The 20,422-nt window shown below is 40.3% G+C and overlaps 1 protein-coding gene across 1 annotated transcript in view; it reads left to right on the top strand.

The window, feature by feature from the left end:
• Nucleotides 1-20,422, top strand: part of UNC79 (unc-79 homolog (C. elegans)) — a 291,864-nt gene that overhangs the window by 103,487 nt on the left and 167,955 nt on the right. The window contains exons 14-18 of the mRNA XM_006879101.1: nt 4,906-5,096; nt 6,093-6,216; nt 11,124-11,264; nt 13,905-14,126; nt 19,051-19,278. Coding sequence (XP_006879163.1) covers nt 4,906-5,096; nt 6,093-6,216; nt 11,124-11,264; nt 13,905-14,126; nt 19,051-19,278 — 906 coding nt within the window. The remainder of the gene's footprint in view (nt 1-4,905; nt 5,097-6,092; nt 6,217-11,123; nt 11,265-13,904; nt 14,127-19,050; nt 19,279-20,422) is intronic.

Genomic DNA, 20,422 nt, shown 5'->3' with positions numbered 1-20,422 from the left:
GTTGCTGTGAGTCATAGGTGACTCGATGGCACATAACAGCAACAACAGAATGTTGTTGTTGTGTGTTATCGAGTCAGAACTGACTTTCCTGAAGATTTTCAGAAGCAGTAAATAGCATCCTTCTCCCATGGAGCAACTGATGGATTCAAACTGGGTGCATTTGGGATTGCAAAACAGCATCTTACCACTGGGCCACCAGAGCCTATAGAATATTGTAAGCATTCACGATGTGTATATTACTGGGAAAACCAAAAAAGTCATGTGACTTGCTTTATTGAAATATTTTCTTTATTGTGGTATTCTGGAATAAACCCATGGAACCTCCAAGATATGCCAGTATTTTTCCAAGGATAAATGGCAGGATTTCATGTCTAGATGCTCCTTTCATCTGGCTAATAGGACATGTCTCTCAGTACTCATCATCTGCCTCTTTCTCAGTGGAACACAGGTGCCAGATACGCACCTGGGAAGACCTCCTATTTCCTGAGCACAGTAAATATGTGCCTGTCCTAGCAAGTTTGATACGCAGAATCAGTTTTTGGCAGCAGTCTATAACTTTCCCCTTGTTGTTGTTATTGTTAAGTGCCATTGAGTCGTAAGCAACTCATGGTGATCCTATGAACGAAAGTCCTCAACATTTGTGTGACTTTCATTCTTTCTCCAGGTTCATAGAGTTTTCGGAGGTAAGCTATTTCAGAAGTGGATGCCACTCGTTTCCCAGCTTGTTTTAATCAGAGAGCTCCACCAAACACTGTCCACTATGGGTAACCATTATACCATTTGGCACATCAGTGTCACAGTGTTCAGCTTCACAGAAACCACAAGTTACCTGTACAGCAAGCAGACACACCGGGGCATACAACCTAGAAGAATGTTTGACCAAAAACAATTAAAAACAGGCCGCCGGGCCCTGCCATATTTTACCACTCCAACACACCCAAATGCTGGCAAACTCTAGGATAGAGACTCCCAATTTATCTAACAAGTCCACGCTGCTGACACCTCCAACTCTTTTCTTAGTTTAATTTTTATTTATAATATACTGTTTACTTTCTAAAAGGTTATAAGGCAGCTTTTTTTATAAACAATAAATTTTTCTTTTATACATCTTTCTTTACAAAGTTATATTGTTTTTCACACTGGATCTTTCCCATTTCCTTTCTCCACTCCCTCCCCCGACCCATCAAATTGATTGCCCTCCCTTGCACATCCTCACTGCCCTGCTCTTACCCTCTCCTCGGCTTGAATCCTCATTTACATTTTACTAGTTATCTTCCTATTTCTACAATCATGGTTTTATACAGTATTTGTCCTTATGGGACTGAGTTAGTTCACTCAGCATAATGCTCTCCAGTCCCTCCCAGGTTAGGTAGTAATTTTCAAAATCATTGCTCCTGTGTGCTGCGTAGTATTCCATTGTGTGAATATACCATGATTTTTCAAGCCATTTGATTGTGGTTGGAAATTTGGGCTTTTGAAAATGGTTTTAAAAGAATTCAATAATAAAACAGTATACACACTGTCTAAAGAAATGTTTTTCCTTTGATTTCCAAGACTCAGTGGTGTTTCTTCTCGAGTGCCACCTACTGACTCACATAAAATAAATTCCTTTTTAAAAATTGCATTACAGAAACATCCCATCTCCTGCCATTTTTTACTTACTGGCAGATTTTCTATTGCTATTTCTTTTGGAATAGTGAAGGATTGGTGTGACCTGATTCCAGCAGCTGTGAAGACATGGCTTGTGTGTCCAAAGTCACTTCCGCAGTGATGGTTCCCAGAATTACAACATTATTAGTGTTTGCTCTTCTGAGTGTATCCTACACCTACCATAACCCCAAAACAATCCTCAGAATAGAATCACTTCCTTAATGTGGCAGCATCAGTATGGATGGTGAATAGATTGAGATAGTTAACAGTTTCAGTTTACTTGGCTCCACAGTCAACACTCTTGGTAACAGCAGCCAGGAAATCAGGAGACGAACTGCATTGGGAAAGTCAGCTGTGAGGGACCTCTCAAGAGTACTGAAGTGCAATGACGTCAGGCTGGAGACTAAGGTGCGCCTGATCCAGGCTATAGTTTTTGCAATTACATGCTATGCATCGGAGAGTTGGACAGTGAATAGGGATGATAAAAAGAGAATTGATGCCTTTGAGTTGTAGTGCTGGAGAAGAGTGTTGAATATACCATGGACTGCCAAGAAAACAAACAGATTCATCCTGGAGAGGGTGAAGCCAGAATGCTCTTTGGAGTCAAGAATTCTGAAGCTTCGTCTGACATATTTTGGGCATGTTGCAAGGAGGGACTGGTCCTTGGAGAAGACATCATGTTTGGGAGAGTAGAGGGATGGCACAGGAGAGGAAGACCCTCGATGAGATGGATCGATTCTGTGAGCGGAGTGGTGGGAATGAATGTGTTTGAGACAGCGAGGTTGGCACAGGATAGAGCAGTGTTTAGGGCTCTTGTACATAGGGTCGCTATGAGTCACAAATGACTCGATGGCACATAACAATAACAACAATTACACCAAAGAAATTTTGAAGGTTAAGATAAGGTTGATTTGATTCTTTGAAATAGTCTACAATCATAGATGTAATGTTGTTGTTGTTGTTGTTATGTGCCATCAAGTCTCTTGCAACTCATAGCGACCCTATGTACAACAGCCCTAAACTCTGCTCTGTCCTGTGGCAACCGCACCATCTCCGATACACCCATCCCGATTACCCCAGTCACTGAATCAATCCACCTCACAGAGGGTCTTCCCCTCCTGCGCTGTCCCTCCACCCTCCCAGGCATGATGTCCCTCTCCAAGGACTGGTCCCTCCTAATAGTTGAAAATAAAGAAGGGATCCATTTAAAATGAATCTTGTATTACATAGTAAGGACTCAGAACCAGCCAATGCATTGCTGTTTGTGTGCTTATGGTGGCGTGGTGGCAAGGAGATGTGCTGCAATCCCGAAGGCACGCAGTTAGAATCCACCAGCTGCTCTGTGGGAGAAGGATGGGCAATCTTCTCCCATGAGATTAACTGCCTCTGAAAATCCACTACGGGTCACTTCCAACTCCAGCGACACACAACAACAACAAGAGCATAGAGGTTTTATCGAGTAGAAGACTAGTAAGCACAGCCTAAATTGCTGTTTTTACTATTTGTCTCTTGTAAAAAGTTAATACTTGTGAAAAACAATGTATACGAACTTTGTAAGCAAAGCAGTATAAAATATAACTTTCATTAAAAAAGTAAAATACACAAATCTTAAAAATGAAAATTGTTGCTGTTGTTGTTGATTGCCTTCAAGTCAAACACTACTCATTGCCACCCTATGAACAAAAGGCCTGAAGTCCTTCTAAAACTATCGACATTTACCAAAGTCCATAGAGTTTCCGGAGGCATGTTGTTTAGGAAGTGGATGCCACTCCTGCTCTTAAACCTATCTTAAACTGACAGCTCCACCAACCACTGTCCACCATGAGTAACCTTTATGGCATTTGGGATCCCAGTGGCACAAGGTTCAGCATCATAGCAACCCCCGGTTACCTCAGTACAGCATATTGACAGAAGAGTGCTGTACTGCTTAGAAGAATGTTCCTCCAAAATATAATAACAACTTACTTTTAAATACAAAGGTCCTCCCTAAGGTCTTGTTGACTCTAAACAAGAGGCTTAAATAAAAAAAACCCAATATAATATATTATATACTGTTGACTTGCCTGCAACCCTATGTAAGCAGCTCTGAACCCTTCCCTGTCTTGAGCCAGTCTCACTGGTTCTGACACACCCACTCCTATGGCCCCAGATACTGTATCAGTCATCTCATCTGGGGTCTTCCTCTCCTGCACTGTCCCTCCACCCTTCTGAGCATGATGACTATTATTACGCTTTGTTTCTTACTGTATTCCTCCCTCCTTGTTGTTATCAAGTGTATTATGCCTGAGTGGCTGGAGGCCATCAGGACGGAAGTCCCAGATAATCAATTGAAGGAATTCAGGGAAGTATTAAGGTGGGTAAGTAGTATAATGAAGTCACTGTGGTTATAACAGTGTTTTTCTATGTACCAAGCACTTGCTAAGTGTTTAATATCATCTTATATACCTTTTAAAAAAACATAGGAAGAAATTTGAAACCCTTTTCTATCCTGTGCCCTTTGTAAGCAAACCAGGATAAAATAAAAATTTTATTTTAAAAATAAAATACACAAATGTTAACAATGAAAATGAGGAATAAAACAAGTATGACATCATTTGCCAATCCGTTTTAAAAAAGCAACAGTTAATATACTATTATAAGCAATAACTAAATGACAGCTTTTATACTCAAAAATTCAACTAGTTTTAATGAATTTTTAGGACAAAAATTGTGAAAGAGTATGCAATCTAGGGCGGGATCTCCCTCACTCTTTTCTCATCTTATTTTTTATAATAAAAAATCTTTAGTACAAAAGATGCAGTAGTGGAAATCTCTTTTCCTCTGAATCAGAAATAAAATTGCACATCTTGTAATAGACTTGTCAAAGGATGGGAATAATAATGTTCCAATTGCATGATCATCCTGTCAAGAATAAATATATTTTTAAAAAAGGAATAAAATTTGCAGGTTTATGTATGATTTGTGCAGCAGTTAAAAATGAATCTTTTATGAATATTGGATTTTAATTTGTGTTTATATTTTTGGTTTTTTCCTTTTCCACTACTCTGTGTTTGGTTGATTGTTTTAAAGGAGCTGATTGATCCTTGTAGTCAGGGATCCTGACATATTTCGCTCCGAAGATCTTTGGTTTAATCTCAGCTCTAACAGATTGTAGAGTGGATGAGCTGCTCTCATTCCCTTTAGGAAGTCCTTGAGGATAATTGTAACCCATGTCTCTTGTCCTCTTCTCCCCTGTGGCTCTGGAAATTTCATCAGGTTGGTGGCTACTGGGACAAGTCCTGCAGCACGGTGACTCAGTTGAAGGAAGGTCTCAACAGGATCCTCTGCCTGATTCCCTATAATGTCATCAGTCAGTCTGTGTGGGAGTGTATTATGCCCGAGTGGCTGGAGGCCATCAGGACGGAAGTCCCAGATAATCAACTGAAGGAATTCAGGGAAGTATTAAGGTGGGTAAGTAGTATAATGAAGTCACTGTGGTTATAACAGTGTTTTATTATGTACCAAGCACTTGCTAAGTGTTTAATATCATCTTAGAAACCTTTTACAAAAACATAGGAAGAAATTTGAATCCCTAAAATGAGATAGCTATTACAAACCATAAGAATATTATTTTGAACAATTCAGAAAAGATTCTCGTGGATTACTGTTGACATTGAGCCAATTCTAACTCATAGGGAGTGACTGTATAAGACAGAGTAGATCTTCGCCACCAGATTTCCAAGGCTCTAATCTTTAAGAAACAACATCTTCTCCCATGGCTTGTTGATCAGCAACTGAGCTCTTAACAGTTATGTCACCAAGGTGCCTCGGAATACTATAGAGATACATCACTTTACTTGATTATTTTAGGTTGCAATTATGATTGGATATGGTGGCGGAAACATGAAGATGTTCTTAGAATAATTTTCAAGGTGAATATTCTGGCAGGTGAAATATAGCTTAATGGAGCTGTTAACTGTCTTTTTATCTGACATTGGTTTTACATCCCAGGAAGCTCTTCATTCCTTGTTGTATGCTATTGAGTCAGAACAGACTCAAAACGGACCCTCCAGCAGATTTTCAGAGTCAGTAAAATAGCAATGGAGGAGATTGCCCATCCTTCTCCCGCTCCTGCTGACCCTCCAACCTTGCGTAGGTTATCTGGAAACACTGCACTGTTTTATAAAAGAGACTTGAACATCCACAGGTTTTTGTATGGGTCGTAAGGCTGGTTCCTGGAACCAGTCCCACAGATACTGTGAGACAAATAACATCTCTCTCTCTTCTCTAACTATATATCTCCCAATGATATAACTATCTGTTGCATTAAAATGGTCTGATTAAAATAGACTAATGTAAAATGGCTTGACTCTGATTATTGCTTAAACATGTTTTGGTTTCAACAGCAGATTCTAATTAACATATGCCCGTTGGTCATTTGCTTTCTTTGCTCTGCTTTCCAGCAAAATGTTTGACATCGAGCTCTGTCCTCTACCTTTTTCAATGGAGGAGATGTTTGGTTTCATTAGTTGTCGCTTCACAGGATACCCCTCCTCTGTGCAGGAGCAGGCTTTACTGTGGCTTCATGTAAGTGAAAGTTCATCTATTTGTTTTAGGCAGTGGCTCTTAGTTTTTGAGTTTTATTTCTGAGCGTAGAGGGACAGAGACTTACTGAAAAATACCAAGAAATAGATTTATTTGCCAAGAACCATATGTAGACTAAAATCTCATGGGTCTACACATGCTTGTATCCAAAATATGTGTCGTTAGGGAGCTCTGGTGGCTTAGTGGCAAGAAGCTGCACTGCAATTCCAGAGGTACGTGGTTCGAATCCACCAGATGCTCTGCAGGAGAAGGAGGAGCAATCTCCTCCTGTACCAGTCAGATGCTATTTGACGGTACACACACACACGTGCGCGCGTGCACACACACACACACACACACACACACACACACACACACACATTAATAAAAATTTAAAAACACATGTCATTACAGTTGTAAGTAACAAAGCACACATTTCTGTAACAGCATTATTAAACTTGTAGCAGCTTTTGTCCATACCTTTCCTTCTATCAGTGAATACTAAATAACTATCTTTGTGAGACTCAGATAAATCTTTGCATATTCCACAGGCTTTGCTTGGTCCAACTGGGAGCTGTCGACATAGAGGGTAGTTCATGCTATTCCGCCTCTGAGGACTCTCTCCATTTGTAACGTCCAAGTTATCCTTTTAAAGTCCAACTCAAACATTATTTTCTCTATTAAGTTTTTCTTATTTTACATCCCCCATCTTTCCATCAGAATTCACTATTCCTTCCCAGAACATTTACTTGTCCTTCTGTGAAACCTATACCTAGAACATGAGGCTATCATGAGAACAGATCAAGAAAGCACTGCATGGTTTAAAACTGAGAAAGACATGCATCTTTCTCCATACCTAATCAGTTTGTATACTGAGCAAATCATTTGAGAAGCTAGTCTTTAAGAAGAGGAATGTGGCATCAGAATTGCAGGGGTGAAGGGGAAGACTCATCACCAACCTGCATTATGTAGATGACACACCTTGCTTGCAGCAAGTGAAGAGGACTTGAAGTGCTTGCTGCAGAATATCCAAGACCAGAACCTTCAACATGGATTACATCTCAACATCAAGAAGACAAAAATCCTCACCAGTAGGCCAACAGGCAACATGATGATAGATGGAGAAATGATTGAAGTTGTCAACAATTTCATATTGCGTGGATCCACAATCAACACCCTAGGTACCCGTAGTCAAGAAACCAGAAGACGTATCCCATTGGGAAAATCTGCTGTCAAGGCCCTCTCCAAAGTACTAAGGAGCAACGAAGTCAGTTTAAAGACTAAGGGACACCTGATCCATGCTGTGAATTTTTTCCACCCTCTGTGCATGTCCAAGTTGGACAGTGAATATGGATGGCATAAGAAGAACTGCTGCTTTGAATTGGGGTTTTGGAGAACAGTACTGAATATCTCATGGACTGCCAAAAGAACACACAAGTCTGTCTTACAGAAAGGGCAACCAGGATGCTCCTCTAAAGACAGGGCTGAGGAAGCTTGGTCTCACATACGTAGGGCATCTTGTTAGGAGGGGCTAGTGCTTGGAAAAGGACAAATGCTTGGTACAGTGGAGGGTCAGCAAATAAGAGGCAGACTCTCAAGGAGACCTAGTGACACAGTGACTGTAATGATTGGCTCATGCATATCCGAGACGAAGAGGATGACACAGGATAGGGCAGGGTTCAGATCCATTGCTCATTGGGTTACTATGAGTTTCAGTCAACTCAATGGCACCTGACAACAGCTACCAATAACCCTACCGTTTCTTGTAATTTGTGCTCTATTTATGTCTTAAATGATAATCAAGTTTTTGTCCATTTTTTCTTCTGATTACAAACCTGAAGTACACGACTGTAGTTTCTTTATCTTTTAATTTATAACTCATTTCATTTTACTCTGTCAGCATCAACATGGTACAAACCACACGTTTAGTGGATGTCCCATAAAGGTTTATTCAATTGAGTTGAACAGCTGCTAGACATTTGACAATTGCAGAACAGGAGACCAGACTCACCTTCTTTAGGTTAACATTTCTGGGAATACATAGAAGGATGTGGTGCCACAGCATCTTTGTAGGTGACACCATAGCTCCCTTTATCAAATGAAGATGTTTTTAAGGGTTTTAAAATAAGGAACACTATTTTTTCTCTCATAAATTGTAAAGGCTAAAAGTCCATTTCGAAACATTGCCTTGGAATCCAGAAATTTCACTTTTGATACTCCATAACAGATGTAGATAAGATAATTACTTATCTTAGGAAAAGTTATTATTTCTACAGGTGGCTAGATGTTATCTCGGTGTCTGTTGGAAAGGATTTAAAACGAAATGTGTTTTTAGGCAAAGACACTGGGGAGATGAGCAGCACGGCTATAGCATCTTCTTCTCCCAACATTGCCAAAGCTGTGACCATTTGCATATTTTGCTGATGGAACTCAGTGTGGTACAGCTTTGATCTGAAAGTAAGATATTAAACTACCCCTCCCTTTTACTTTGTGTAGGGAGTAGAGTGGAAAATACATTGGTTGGAGCGGATTAATTCCTCAATTGTAGACATGTTTGGTGAGATTCTATATCAGAGACTGCAGGAGAGACATGAGATGAAAAGGATAAATATTGGTACTTTCTTTCTTTTGTGTATTTCACAGTACAACAGTTGGTAGACATTCTCAGTTTTTAAATATTTTATTTCATTTTGGGGAAATCTGGTGGCCTAGTGGCAAGAAGCTGTGCTGCGATTCTGAAGGATCGCAGTTTGAGGTCACCAGCTGCTCTGTGGGAGAAGGATGGACAGTCTCCTCCTGTGTGATTACCTCCCTCTAAAGACTCACCAGAGGGTCAGCTATGGGTGTCAGTTCCAACTGTACAGTACACAACAACAATTTAGTTGTTGGTGCATTTATTTGAATAATAGTTGTATTAGCAGGTCTTCTTTGTATGTTGTGGATAGTATCCTATCACAGCATTGGGCTTTAGGATAGATCTTGAAAAGTTCTTTTTGACTATGAGCACAACACTAATCTTTCTCAATTTTTCATTTTTGGCACAGTAGGGAGTATGATTGTCTGATTAGAAGTGGCAAACATCAGTCTGTCCAGGCTCACTAAAGCCTAGAATGTCTATTGTTACCTGTTCCATTTCCGCTTTTACAACTTCCAATTTTCTTTAACTCATACTTTTACATTTCATGTCCCAATTATTAATGGATATTTCAAGTATTTTGGCTCATTTTTTAGTGTCTTCCAATTTGAGAGGCTCTACTTCCAGTTCTCTATTTAATAACGTGCCCATATTATTCATAGAGGTTTGAAAGACGTTATTTCAGAAGTGGATGGCCAATCTGGCTTCTTGCTTAGTTTGTCTTAGTCAGGAAGCTCCACTTGAGTGTGGTCCATCACAGGTGACCCTGCTGGTATTTTGAATACTGATAGCATAGCTCCCAGCATTATAGCAACCTTACCCCAGTACAGCGAACTAACAGACAAGTGCCGTACTCATAAGTACAAATTATAAATAAGTACGCATATATGTACATCAGCTATAAAATATCAATTTCTTAAATTTCAGCTTTAGAAGTTGGTATGTATATTTGAATAATAGTTATATTAACAGATCTTGTTTTTATGCATACAGATAATAACCTTCAACTCATAAAATTGGACTTCAGGATAGATCTTGAATTTTTTTTTTTTTTTACAATGAATGCAACACCATTTCCTTTGAATGTCTCATTCCTGGCATAATAAATCATATTATGATTAAAATTATATTTCTGATTTAAAAAGTCAATACCAGTCCATTCCAGCTTAATAATGCCCGGGATATTGATCTTTGTCTGTTCTGTCCCATTTCTGACAACTTCCAATTTTCCTACATTCACACTTTGTACATTCTATGTTCAATTATTAGTGGATGTTTGCAGCCGCTTCTCCTCAGTTTTGAGTGCCTCCCAACCTAAGTGAAGGGATTGTTATTGTTGTTGTGTACCAACGACTTACAACCGATCCATGACAAGCACTGTGGCAATGGGATAATTAAAACAGACTTTCAAGGGGGGGAATAAAAAAGAGGATCGAACTGGGGGGGTGTGGAGAAAATAGTGCAACAATAAATAAATGGAAATAAAAAAAAAAACCCAAACGATCCATGACTGACCATCCAATGAGTTTTCAAAGGCAATAAATCACATAGAAGGAGATTGCCCATCTTTCTCCTGTAGAGCAGTTGGTAGATTCAAACTGCATACCTTTGCTTTGGCAGCACAACTTCTTACCATTAAGCCACCAGAGCTTCTGGAGGGAAATTATAGTAGTAGATAATGAAGCATAATAAAAAGCGATAATTGCTCTAAAAAAACCTATGTACAAAATCAAAGAAAGCAAAGAAGAGGAATGAATTATCTCTGAAAGATAGAGGCATCTACTTGTAGAGAATTCATTAGAGATAATGTGACTTGGTTTGGACCAAGAAAGAGACCTGAGATGGTCACAGAGGTCAGGGATTAGATGGCATATTCTCATCAATGAAGATATTTGCTCAGAGAAAGTTTCCACTGCGGATAGGATGGCTGTTTGCATATTTATCAATGGACCAAGAGAAAAATTATCAACCAAGGCAGTAACAGTGGGTATGGAGAGGAAGAGAGTGTCAGGAGGCACTTTGAATAGTAAAAGCATTGCAATTTATTGCGTGTGGGAGATGGGGAATGGTGATTTTCACGGATAACTTTTATTAACATAAAAATTAAGTATAATTGTGATTTTCACGGATAACTTTTATTAACATAAAAATTAAGTATAATTGTGCTGATACTCAGACTAAAAAAAAAATACCAAATACCCTACCCCTAAATGTAGTTTTATTGAATTTGAAACTTTTCATGTTTGGGGGGGAACTTATGCCTCTTTTTTTCCAGGTATTGTCGGAGTTGGACATCACGGTTCCACTTCAGCTCTTAATAAGTATGTTTTCTGATGGAGTTAATTCAGTCAAAGAACTGGCCAATCAAAGAAAATCAAGAGTCAGTGAAATGGCAGGGAACCTTGCAACTCGAAGGGTAATCATCCCCGCTGCTCTTTCTGTCATGCTTATCTTACTAGAGATTTTGAGAACCCTTGTCCACTTCACCAGATCTGAAACTAGGAAGGTTCTTTGAAAATACTTTTTAATTCCCCAAACTTTTGTTAATCTTTCAATCACATAAAAGAATAGAAAATATTTATCTAAGTGTTGTTGTTGTTAGATGCCGTCAAATCTACGATGACTCACAGCAGCCCTCTGAACAGCAGAGCAGAACCCGGCCCTGTCCCGCGCCATCTGCACGGGCTCCAACCTGCTCAGTCCCCTCCGTTTCAGTCACTGTGTCCGTCTACCTAGTTGAGGGTCTTCCTATCTTTTGCTGACCCTCTGTCTTTTCCCAGCATCATGTCTTTTTCCAAGGACTAGCTCTACCTGTCATGCCCAAAGTGTGGGAAATGAACTTATCTAAGACAGCTTTGGTACAATCTGTAATGAGTAAGTTATGGAGCTGTCATTTTCCTTTGAATTTCCCTTAGTAACTTTTACTCACCTTTGATGGAAAGGTTTTTTGTACTCTTGCATTTTGTTGTTCCTGATAATAAGATTTTTTTTTTAAAACAATCACTTGATGGACTATTGATTCTTTTGGGGGATGAAAGAATAGAATTTTTCATATGTGTTGAATATGGGGAAAGATTGAAAGATTGTACCGGTGAGTGATGCTGTTAGTATTCACCACTCTGAGTCCATTTTTTTATCCCTTTGTCCTTTTGTGGATGAGAAAATCAACATAGTCTGGTCCATGTGTATTTAAATTTCCTTGATTTTTCTGACAGATACTTTACAGTTTGAACAAATGCCCTGATACCCACAGATGATGATCAAGATTTGGAGTTTTTACTCCTCTGTTGAGTGGCAAGAAGCATTTCTGACCCTCTCATTGTCAAGTCCTTCTCTGTAAAATTTTCTCTGCTATTTACCATAATAAGTCCCCAACTGTCCCATCTGCTGTCTATTGGCTGGGGAATGTAGCATGATTATAGGGTTATGGTTATTCAGTGGGTTTTTTTTTAACTAATTCTGACTTATTTTCTCATTCTTCTGAGAGATATCAGCTACGGAGCATTGATTTTCTTTCTTACCTCCAATGCTTTCAACACCACATTCCTTTTTGTAGCACTTTACCCTGTGCTATATTTTTAACAGTTAATAATGTCTGATGCTCATGGAATTGTGTGGGATAGTAAGAAAAGAAATCACTCTCTTTGTTTGATAACTAACTTCTTGACCTTTGGTTCAGGAAAGTAAAGTGACTCACCATAGAAAATTCTATCAGGACCCAGGTATTCTGCTTCTTAGTGACTTATCCTTTCTTTGTACCTTAGAATTGCTTCTCAGTATACTTTCTGGTTACTAGAAGTCCCTTAAGAGAGAAAATACTATTTGAGAGTGATATACAGATAGGTCAGTCATAATCCTGCTGCAAAATTTATCTCACGTGGCTTAAATTTTAATAGAACTTCAGCTTATAAATTATAGGAGAGGTTAAGGGAGCAGATAAGGACTGGTGAGGGCCTCAGAGTCCTGAAATGATACATACACAGAAACTGCTGGGAGTGTTTGTTACTGGCTGAGTGGTTAGTCAGTCAAACCAAACCAAACCAAACCAAACCAAACCAAACCAAACCTCACTGCCCTCAAGTAAGTTCTGATGCATAGCAACCCTGTAATGCAGAGAAGAGCCGCCTTACAGGATTTCTGTTATAAATGTTGAGAGAAGTGTTTTGTTAGCAGCCAGAACTTAACCCGTAGCACCACCAGCACATATGTACACTTAACCAGGGCTCCTTTCATACGGGGGGGGGGGGGAGGAAGAGAGAGGGGAGAGAGAGAGAGAGAAAGAGAGAGAGAATGAATGAATGAATGAGAACCTGGGGGAACTAGGAAAAGTGATAGAGATACTGCCAAAAAATTTAAGCATCAAAATCAAAGCAGGCAGGATGTGGAGGGAGTTTTCTACCTATTTCACCTCCCACATCAGATCTCCTGCTGGTACCTCTTTTTAACTGAACCCAACAGAAAGCAGTTAGCAAGAGAGCCAGGAGAGACACAGGCCTCAGCATCTTAGGACACAGAATGAGGCAGAGAAAAGCTGTTAGGGTCTGAGATTGGACTTGAGACAGGGTGAGGGGGTGTGTGTGTATGTGCAGATAGAGAATAGTAGTTAAGTCAATAGACTTAACCTGTATTGCATTTTCCCAGGTTAGTTTTAGAATCGTAATCTCCAGAGTTTATTATTCAGCAGTTATGCCAACTTGAGATTCTGTGTTTTTTACTTTTTGTAAGTTCTTATTTTTAGTAGATTAAGGTAAGATTTTTAGGAGATACACAGGGTTTAGTTTAATTTTGAATGTTTGATGGGATGGAGTATATAATGGCAAATACAGCTTAGCTTTATTCTTTAGGGTGTTGATATTTCATTCACATGACAGACAATTTGGCTGGTATTGTGTCCTGTTATTTTATTTTGAGAGGCTCCATTGTTTTTGGAAACTTTGCACAAGGTAGAAAAAGCTTTGTGACAGCTGCAAACAGTTTTCCCAGAGTCTTCAGATGTTTAGATAACTGTTGGAGGTTTTGCAAGTTCATGTTTGTGTGTTGATGATTTTCCTTCCAGGTGAGTGTTGCCTCGGATCCTGGGCGACGGGGCCAGCACAACATGCTGAGCCCTTTCCAGAGCCCTTTCCAGAGCCCCTTTCGGAGTCCTATGCGTAGCCCATTCCGTAGCCCCTTCAAGAATTTTGGACATCCAGGAGGAAGGACTATTGACTTTGACTGTGAAGACGATGAAATGAATCTCAATTGTTTCATCCTCATGTTTGACCTTCTGCTGAAGCAGGTAGCTGAAGCCCGAGCTTTGTGAGTTCTGCAGTGAAGAATGGGAGGAAGCGTTAGCTAGGGAGTCTTTTCTGTGTGGTGGGAATCTGGACGTTTGCTGCACAGATGCAACATTCCTTAAAACATTTTGCAAACTCCTTTGGAAATGTCTTAAAGAATTTGAAAAATATTTGTAGGCATAGCTACAATAATGTTGCTTTATGACAATGGGCTTGAATTTAGAAAATCCTTGTTTAACTAAGATTGACTTGAATATAATCTGATGAACAAACGTGAAGAAGTATATACAATTCTATTATGATGGAGCCAACTTTATTATAAATTGTAAATTGGGTTTCTAATGTAATTTATAAAAAGAAGGTAAAAAAATACCATTGTTAGGAGAACATGTCTACTTTTTAGGTTGAACTGAGTGCAATCTAAAATTAGGTCTTCAAAATTTTGTAAGGTTGCTACAAGAAGTCCCCTCCTCTGGATTCTCCTCCTTGAAATTATTTCGATGTTGCATGGTACACTTACGTCTCTTTCTCTACGTGTGTGTTTATGTGTACATATAATTTTTTATGAGCTGTTTGAGTGTTTCACACATGCACATTTATCACTAAGCGTTTTAGTGTGTGTTTTCTAAAAAATACATTCTCTTACATAACCGTGCTAGAGTTATCGAAATCCTGAAATGAACATCGTTACAAACTCATGTATACTATCTCACTTACACCAATTATTGATTTTGATTGATCTGATAAAAATAATTTTACTTGTATAGCAAAAAGAAAAGCTGGGTTTTGTTTAAAGGTGAAAAGCAGCCTTGCTCATTGCAGTGATTGTTCCTGCTTCTTTGGTCTCTTTAAGCTGGTGACAGTTACGTCTCTTTTACTTTTTTTTTTTTGGCCTCTTATGTCCTTGACATTTTTGAAGAGCATAGTCCAATTATTCTGTAGATGGGCCTCAGTTTTTCAGCTGAAGCTCCCTCATGACTTGAATTAGGCTGTGAAGTTTTTCAGGAATGCCACAGACATGATGCTGTGTCCTTGCCAACATGTCAGCCCAGAAGGCACATGCTGACAGTTTGTTTCATTGATTCTTGTCACTTGGCTAACCTGAGTCACTTGGTTAAGTAATTTTTGGCCAGGTTTTCCTACCATAGAATAACTTTTTTCTTCTTAGAATTAATAAGTAACTTGTGGGAGATCTTTACCACCAGGATATTGTCTGTTGCTCATCAGACTTTTTCTACTAATTTTAGCATTTATGAATGATTCATGTATAAATTATTACTATCAGAGCTACCAAATGATAATTTTCTAATTTCTTTTACCTATACTAGATGACATTCACCTGAAGGAAATTCTTTTCCCTTTGAGTACATGTATGCTTTACTGCATGTGCATGGCTTTGACAAGCAGAAATCTATCCTCCCAATATTTAGGAGGCTGGAAGTTCAAATTCAGGGTTTCTCCTCTAGGGGAAAGTGTTCTATCTTTTCCTGTCAGTTCTGAGGGAAGATCCTTATCTCCTTTCATCTATGGGCCTGACATTGGTTGGAGATGTCCAGGTGTCTTGGCACTGGTATACTCCTGGATCTAGAAAGTTCTCACAACTGGGACCCTGGATACAGTCTACTCCCAGCACCTCTTTCTTATTGGTGCTGAAGTCTTCAGGTTTCTATTTGCTTCTTTCTCTTTTTCTGTTTTATAAGTTGAAAGTTTTCCAACAAACTCCCCTCACATTGTTTTAGGGCTATGACCTGCAGCCATGCTAATCCCCTTGCAGTTCACTGGCTGGTCACATGAGTCACACTGTGAAGATGATTACATCAGGATATGACTGTCAAGCCACTGAGGATGGCTGAGCTAAGATCAGACCAAATCAAACCCTCACCCATCCAATCAAACTTCTGTTGGAAATTGACTCCATCCCATAATGTTGTTGTGTATCATCAGTAGGAGCTCGCCCATACCTAACCCTCTAGCAGGTTTTCAGAGGCAGCATGGGAGGAGAAGGCCCATCCTTCTTCCATGGAGCAGCCTGTGGCCTTGAACCACGTGCCTTTGGAATTGCAGTGCAACTTCTTGCCACTAGGCCACCAGTGCTGCATAGGACAGAGAAGACTCCCTTAGGGCTTCCAAGGCTGTCAACATGGAGTCAGAATGCCTCATCTTCCTCTCACAGATGAGCTGGTGTATTTGAACCACCTACTTTTCAGTAGAGAGTGGGGTGGAGCTCCCCGACTAAAACAAGCGTGGAAGGAGGAGTGGCATCCACTTCGGTTATAGCTTGCCTCGGGAAACCCTATGAACCTGGAGAGAGGATGAAAGGCACCCAAGCGTCGAGGACTCTCCTTCACTAGGGTCACTATGAGTCGCCTGCGACTCGATGGCACTTAACAACAACAACAACAACAACAACTTTTCAGTTAACAGCCCATTGTTCAATCTCTCTCACCACCTTGGCTCCTTAGTTCAGTCAAGTTCACACATATTTTTGGGAAACACAATTTAATCATGTCCTTGCCACAATGTAAAACACGTTCACCATATGCTATGATCGCCCAAAGTCTTTATTTAAACAACTTCAAATCAAGATTTCCTTATGGGGTGAAATTCCTCTTCATCTGTGAATTTAGAATACAAACTGTCCGCCTCCAAGGGTGCAAAGTAGACATTTTCATTACAAATGGCAGGAACTGGAGGGAAAGAAGAGATGATGGGCCCCAAACAACTGTGCTCTGTTCTTTGATACCATCTTGGAAATGAACTTATCCTTGAGAGTCTGGATATGACTGATTTTTTTTTCCTTTTGGGTGGAATGTTTAACCCTGGGCATCAGTTTCACTTTCTAGTCCCACTGAGACAGCTCTGTCCACTCAGCTTTGAGTGGTCCTGTTCTCTTAGTCCAGCTGATTGATGTCCATCCCTAAACCCTGGAAGAGACCCTATTCTTCTGGCCCCTGGACATAGTAGTCTTCCCCCCTCAGCTGGGGGCAGCATCTCCAGCCCTAGGAAGCATCTCCAGCCCCATGGCATTTGGGCACATGAGCCAGATACTCCAGAACTGAGTTGGAGATCTGTCCATTTGAAACCTAGGAGCCTGTGGTCTCACCCTTTGAGACCTGAGAAATCATGGCCCCACCTTTGAGATAAGGGATATCTGCTTTCTGCACTTCTGTCTCTTCAACTTGTGCCTCCTGGTTCCTTGGCTTCTTGACTTCTTAAGACTTTTGAGCTGGTCTGCCCCAGCTTGGCTTGAGCAAGTACTAGAAGCTCTTTAATTCTACTGCTAAGGGCCTGGAAGCATTTGAATCTGCCAGAAAGTTCTAGCCTATGGACACTCAACTCCCTTTGTCTCTGGGCCAGCAAGCCTTGATCTGTCGATGTGTGTTCAGAGGTACCTCACCCCTTCAGGAACCTTCTCGCCTGAAGGCATTCAGCTTCCTGTTTCCGTGTGGACTCCTGTCCATCTTGTGTCTGGTTTTCTCATTCTGATGCTTCCACCATTTATTCCTGGGTTGCTGCTTCTTGTCCTCTGCACTGTCTCCAGTGTGAGAGCTGCTCTCCTTATCTTCTGAGGTCTCAGCAGAATAGCCTTTGATGCCCAGAATTCCACCAGCAGTTTCTTCAAGGCTATTTAAATGTTTACTGTTCATCGCTGCCTATTCAGAATCTACTTTGAACCTCCTCATAGCTGACCCTCCCTCAGGTCTCTGAGGCTGAAAATCACACAGAAGGGGGTTTAAACCAACAGAAGGGCACTCGTAGGGTTAGCAGCACAGTTCCTCCAGCATCTGCCCGTTACCCAATTCCAAAACCACTTCCACATTTTAGGCACATGCCCCAGCTGCATCCCAGTCCTCTCGTACCATATTATGTCTTAACTATCTAGTCGTGCTGTATGGGAAAAAGAACAAGCACATGATTCCAACAAACAGAAACTTACTCTCTCATGGTCTAGGATGCTACCTGTTCACATTTGTTTCCTTTTCCACACCTTTTGGCCTCTCAGCATCATCGGATCTCCTTGGAGAGCTCTGTGAGTTACCATCTGTCTTCCCTTGGATCTTGGAGATTTTCAGGACAAGACATTTTGAATTCAAGGGGATCACTCTGCTCTCAGCAATTCCTTCTGGGTGGTTCTGAAGTCCATTAGATCTCTGCTTGATTCTCCCGCCTTTATTTCGCATTGATTGGTCACCTAGATTCACATTACGGGGAGGCTCACCAATGACATGATTGCATAATTGCCAGGCAGCTGAGAATCATGGCCCCTTGCAAAGTCGACACATATTTTTAGGGAACACAGTTCAGTTCACGACAGCTACTCATTCAGGATGCCCTCATGAACTTTTATTTTATTTAATGGAGTATAATGTTACTATGATTATTTATCGTGATTCTCATAGTGCCCTATGGTTACCAATGGGATAATTTTTACATTTACACTTGTGATCTTTTGATATTTCCTCATCATCCATTATTTCCTTAATTTTTCACAAGAAGATCCTCCATGCACATCTTACGTTTTTCTAAGCCCAGACCTGCAGCCAACTATTTCTCCAACGAACCTAATTCCATTTCATGAGTAATGGCATTAAGGAACCCAGAAATGAGCAGTAGATGAAGAAAAGCATTTTTAAAATGTGTAAAATCTCACAAAGCAGTGAATTTACAGTATGATTTTTTAAAAAAAGAAATCTCATGTGGTTTAAAAAAATCCTATTTTATTTTATGTTCAGATTCTTTTCAGGTGAATTAATAGAAAACACTGTCTAGTCACGATCTAGAAGCCTGCTTTGTCCTTAAATAATTTAACCTAGCTGCTAGGGAAAATGATCTCCAAGTATTATGCCAGTTGGGTAAAATATGAATAAAAGAACCAAACTTCTATTATTTTTTTTCCTTTTTGGCCTTCTTTTGAATGTCTTTCAGATGGAGTTACAAGATGATGGAATCACCATGGGCTTAGAGCACAGCTTGTCCAAGGACATTATTTCCATTATAAACAATGTCTTCCAAGCCCCCTGGGGGGGCTCCCACACCTGTCAGAAGGAGGAAAGAGCAATTGAGTGTAACTTATGTCAGTCTAGCATCCTCTGCTATCAGCTTGCTTGTGAGCTCCTGGAAAGATTAGCTCCCAAGGAAGAAAGCCGGCTGGTGGTAAGCAGTTGACGAACTGAGATGACCCTTGTGTGATACTAATAAAGACTGCACGTGTAATGGGGTCTTCTTCCGCTATTACCTTATGCTCTGTGCTGGGTTATAGGTGGGACTGTGTTCCAAGGAAGGTTTCCTGTTGCTTCCGCCAACTCAGGTTTGTGGAAAGGGACCCAAGAGGGAACCAAAAGAGACCCAATTCTATTAGGTGTTGTAGCACCTCTATTCGTGTGCTTTTCACGAATACGAGCTTTACCGGTGTTATTGAAAGAACTTGTAATACAAAGGTCTACTTCTAAGTTAAAACAATAGAAAATACTAATAAGTCATGCATATCAATTGAAGTAATTAGAAGGTACGAGGACACAGGATTCCTTGGTGATGTCAGTTTGTAAAACCGAGTGACTGTGCTCGCTTCGGCAGCACATATACTAAAATTGGAACGATACAAAGAAGATTAGTATGGCCCCTGAGCAAGGATGACATGCAAATTTGTGAAGCGTTCCATATTTTTTGGCTGGCTCTGGAGCTGGGGACTGGGACTTTGTTTGGGAGCCTCATCGTTGGTTACGCCAGGAATCCTTCTCTGAAGCAGAAGCTCTTCTCCTGTGCCATTCTGGGCTTTGCCCTCTCAGAGGCCATGGGGCTCTCGTGCCTGATGGTGGCCTTTCTGATCCTCTTCGCCATGTGAAGGAGCCTTCTCCACCTCCCACAGTTTGTTGCTTTTCTCTCCCCATGTCTTGTCTACCCTATGTGTTCCTTTCCCTGTAACTCCCCAGGCAGCCTGGGGAAAGTGATTGGCTCAGGGTTTGACTGAGGAAAGATAAATAAATCCTGTTAATAAGATAAAACAACAACAACAACAACAACAAAAAACCAAAAAAACAAAACAAAACAAAAAACTCAAACACAAAACCAAGTGACTTCATCAGCAATCAGGAAGGAAAATGTTCATTCCTTTTCCTAGTTTCTTTTATTTCTTGCTTTCCAAGCAGATGATCTAATCATGAAACAGCTGATATACACCATTTACTAGCTACTGGGTACATTTACTATTCCCTATGTTGTCTGTTTTCCATCTAACACACATATTGTTGTTGTTGTTATGTGCCGTCGAGTCGCTTGCGACTCATAGCGACCCTGTGTA

This window comes from Elephantulus edwardii, unplaced genomic scaffold, assembly GCF_000299155.1.
Source record: "Elephantulus edwardii isolate Elephantulus edwardi_28Jun2011 unplaced genomic scaffold, EleEdw1.0 scaffold00002, whole genome shotgun sequence".
NCBI lineage: Eukaryota > Metazoa > Chordata > Mammalia > Macroscelidea > Macroscelididae > Elephantulus > Elephantulus edwardii.
Note: the sequence above shows the minus strand (reverse complement) of the source record. Positions and strands in the feature narration are given on the sequence as shown.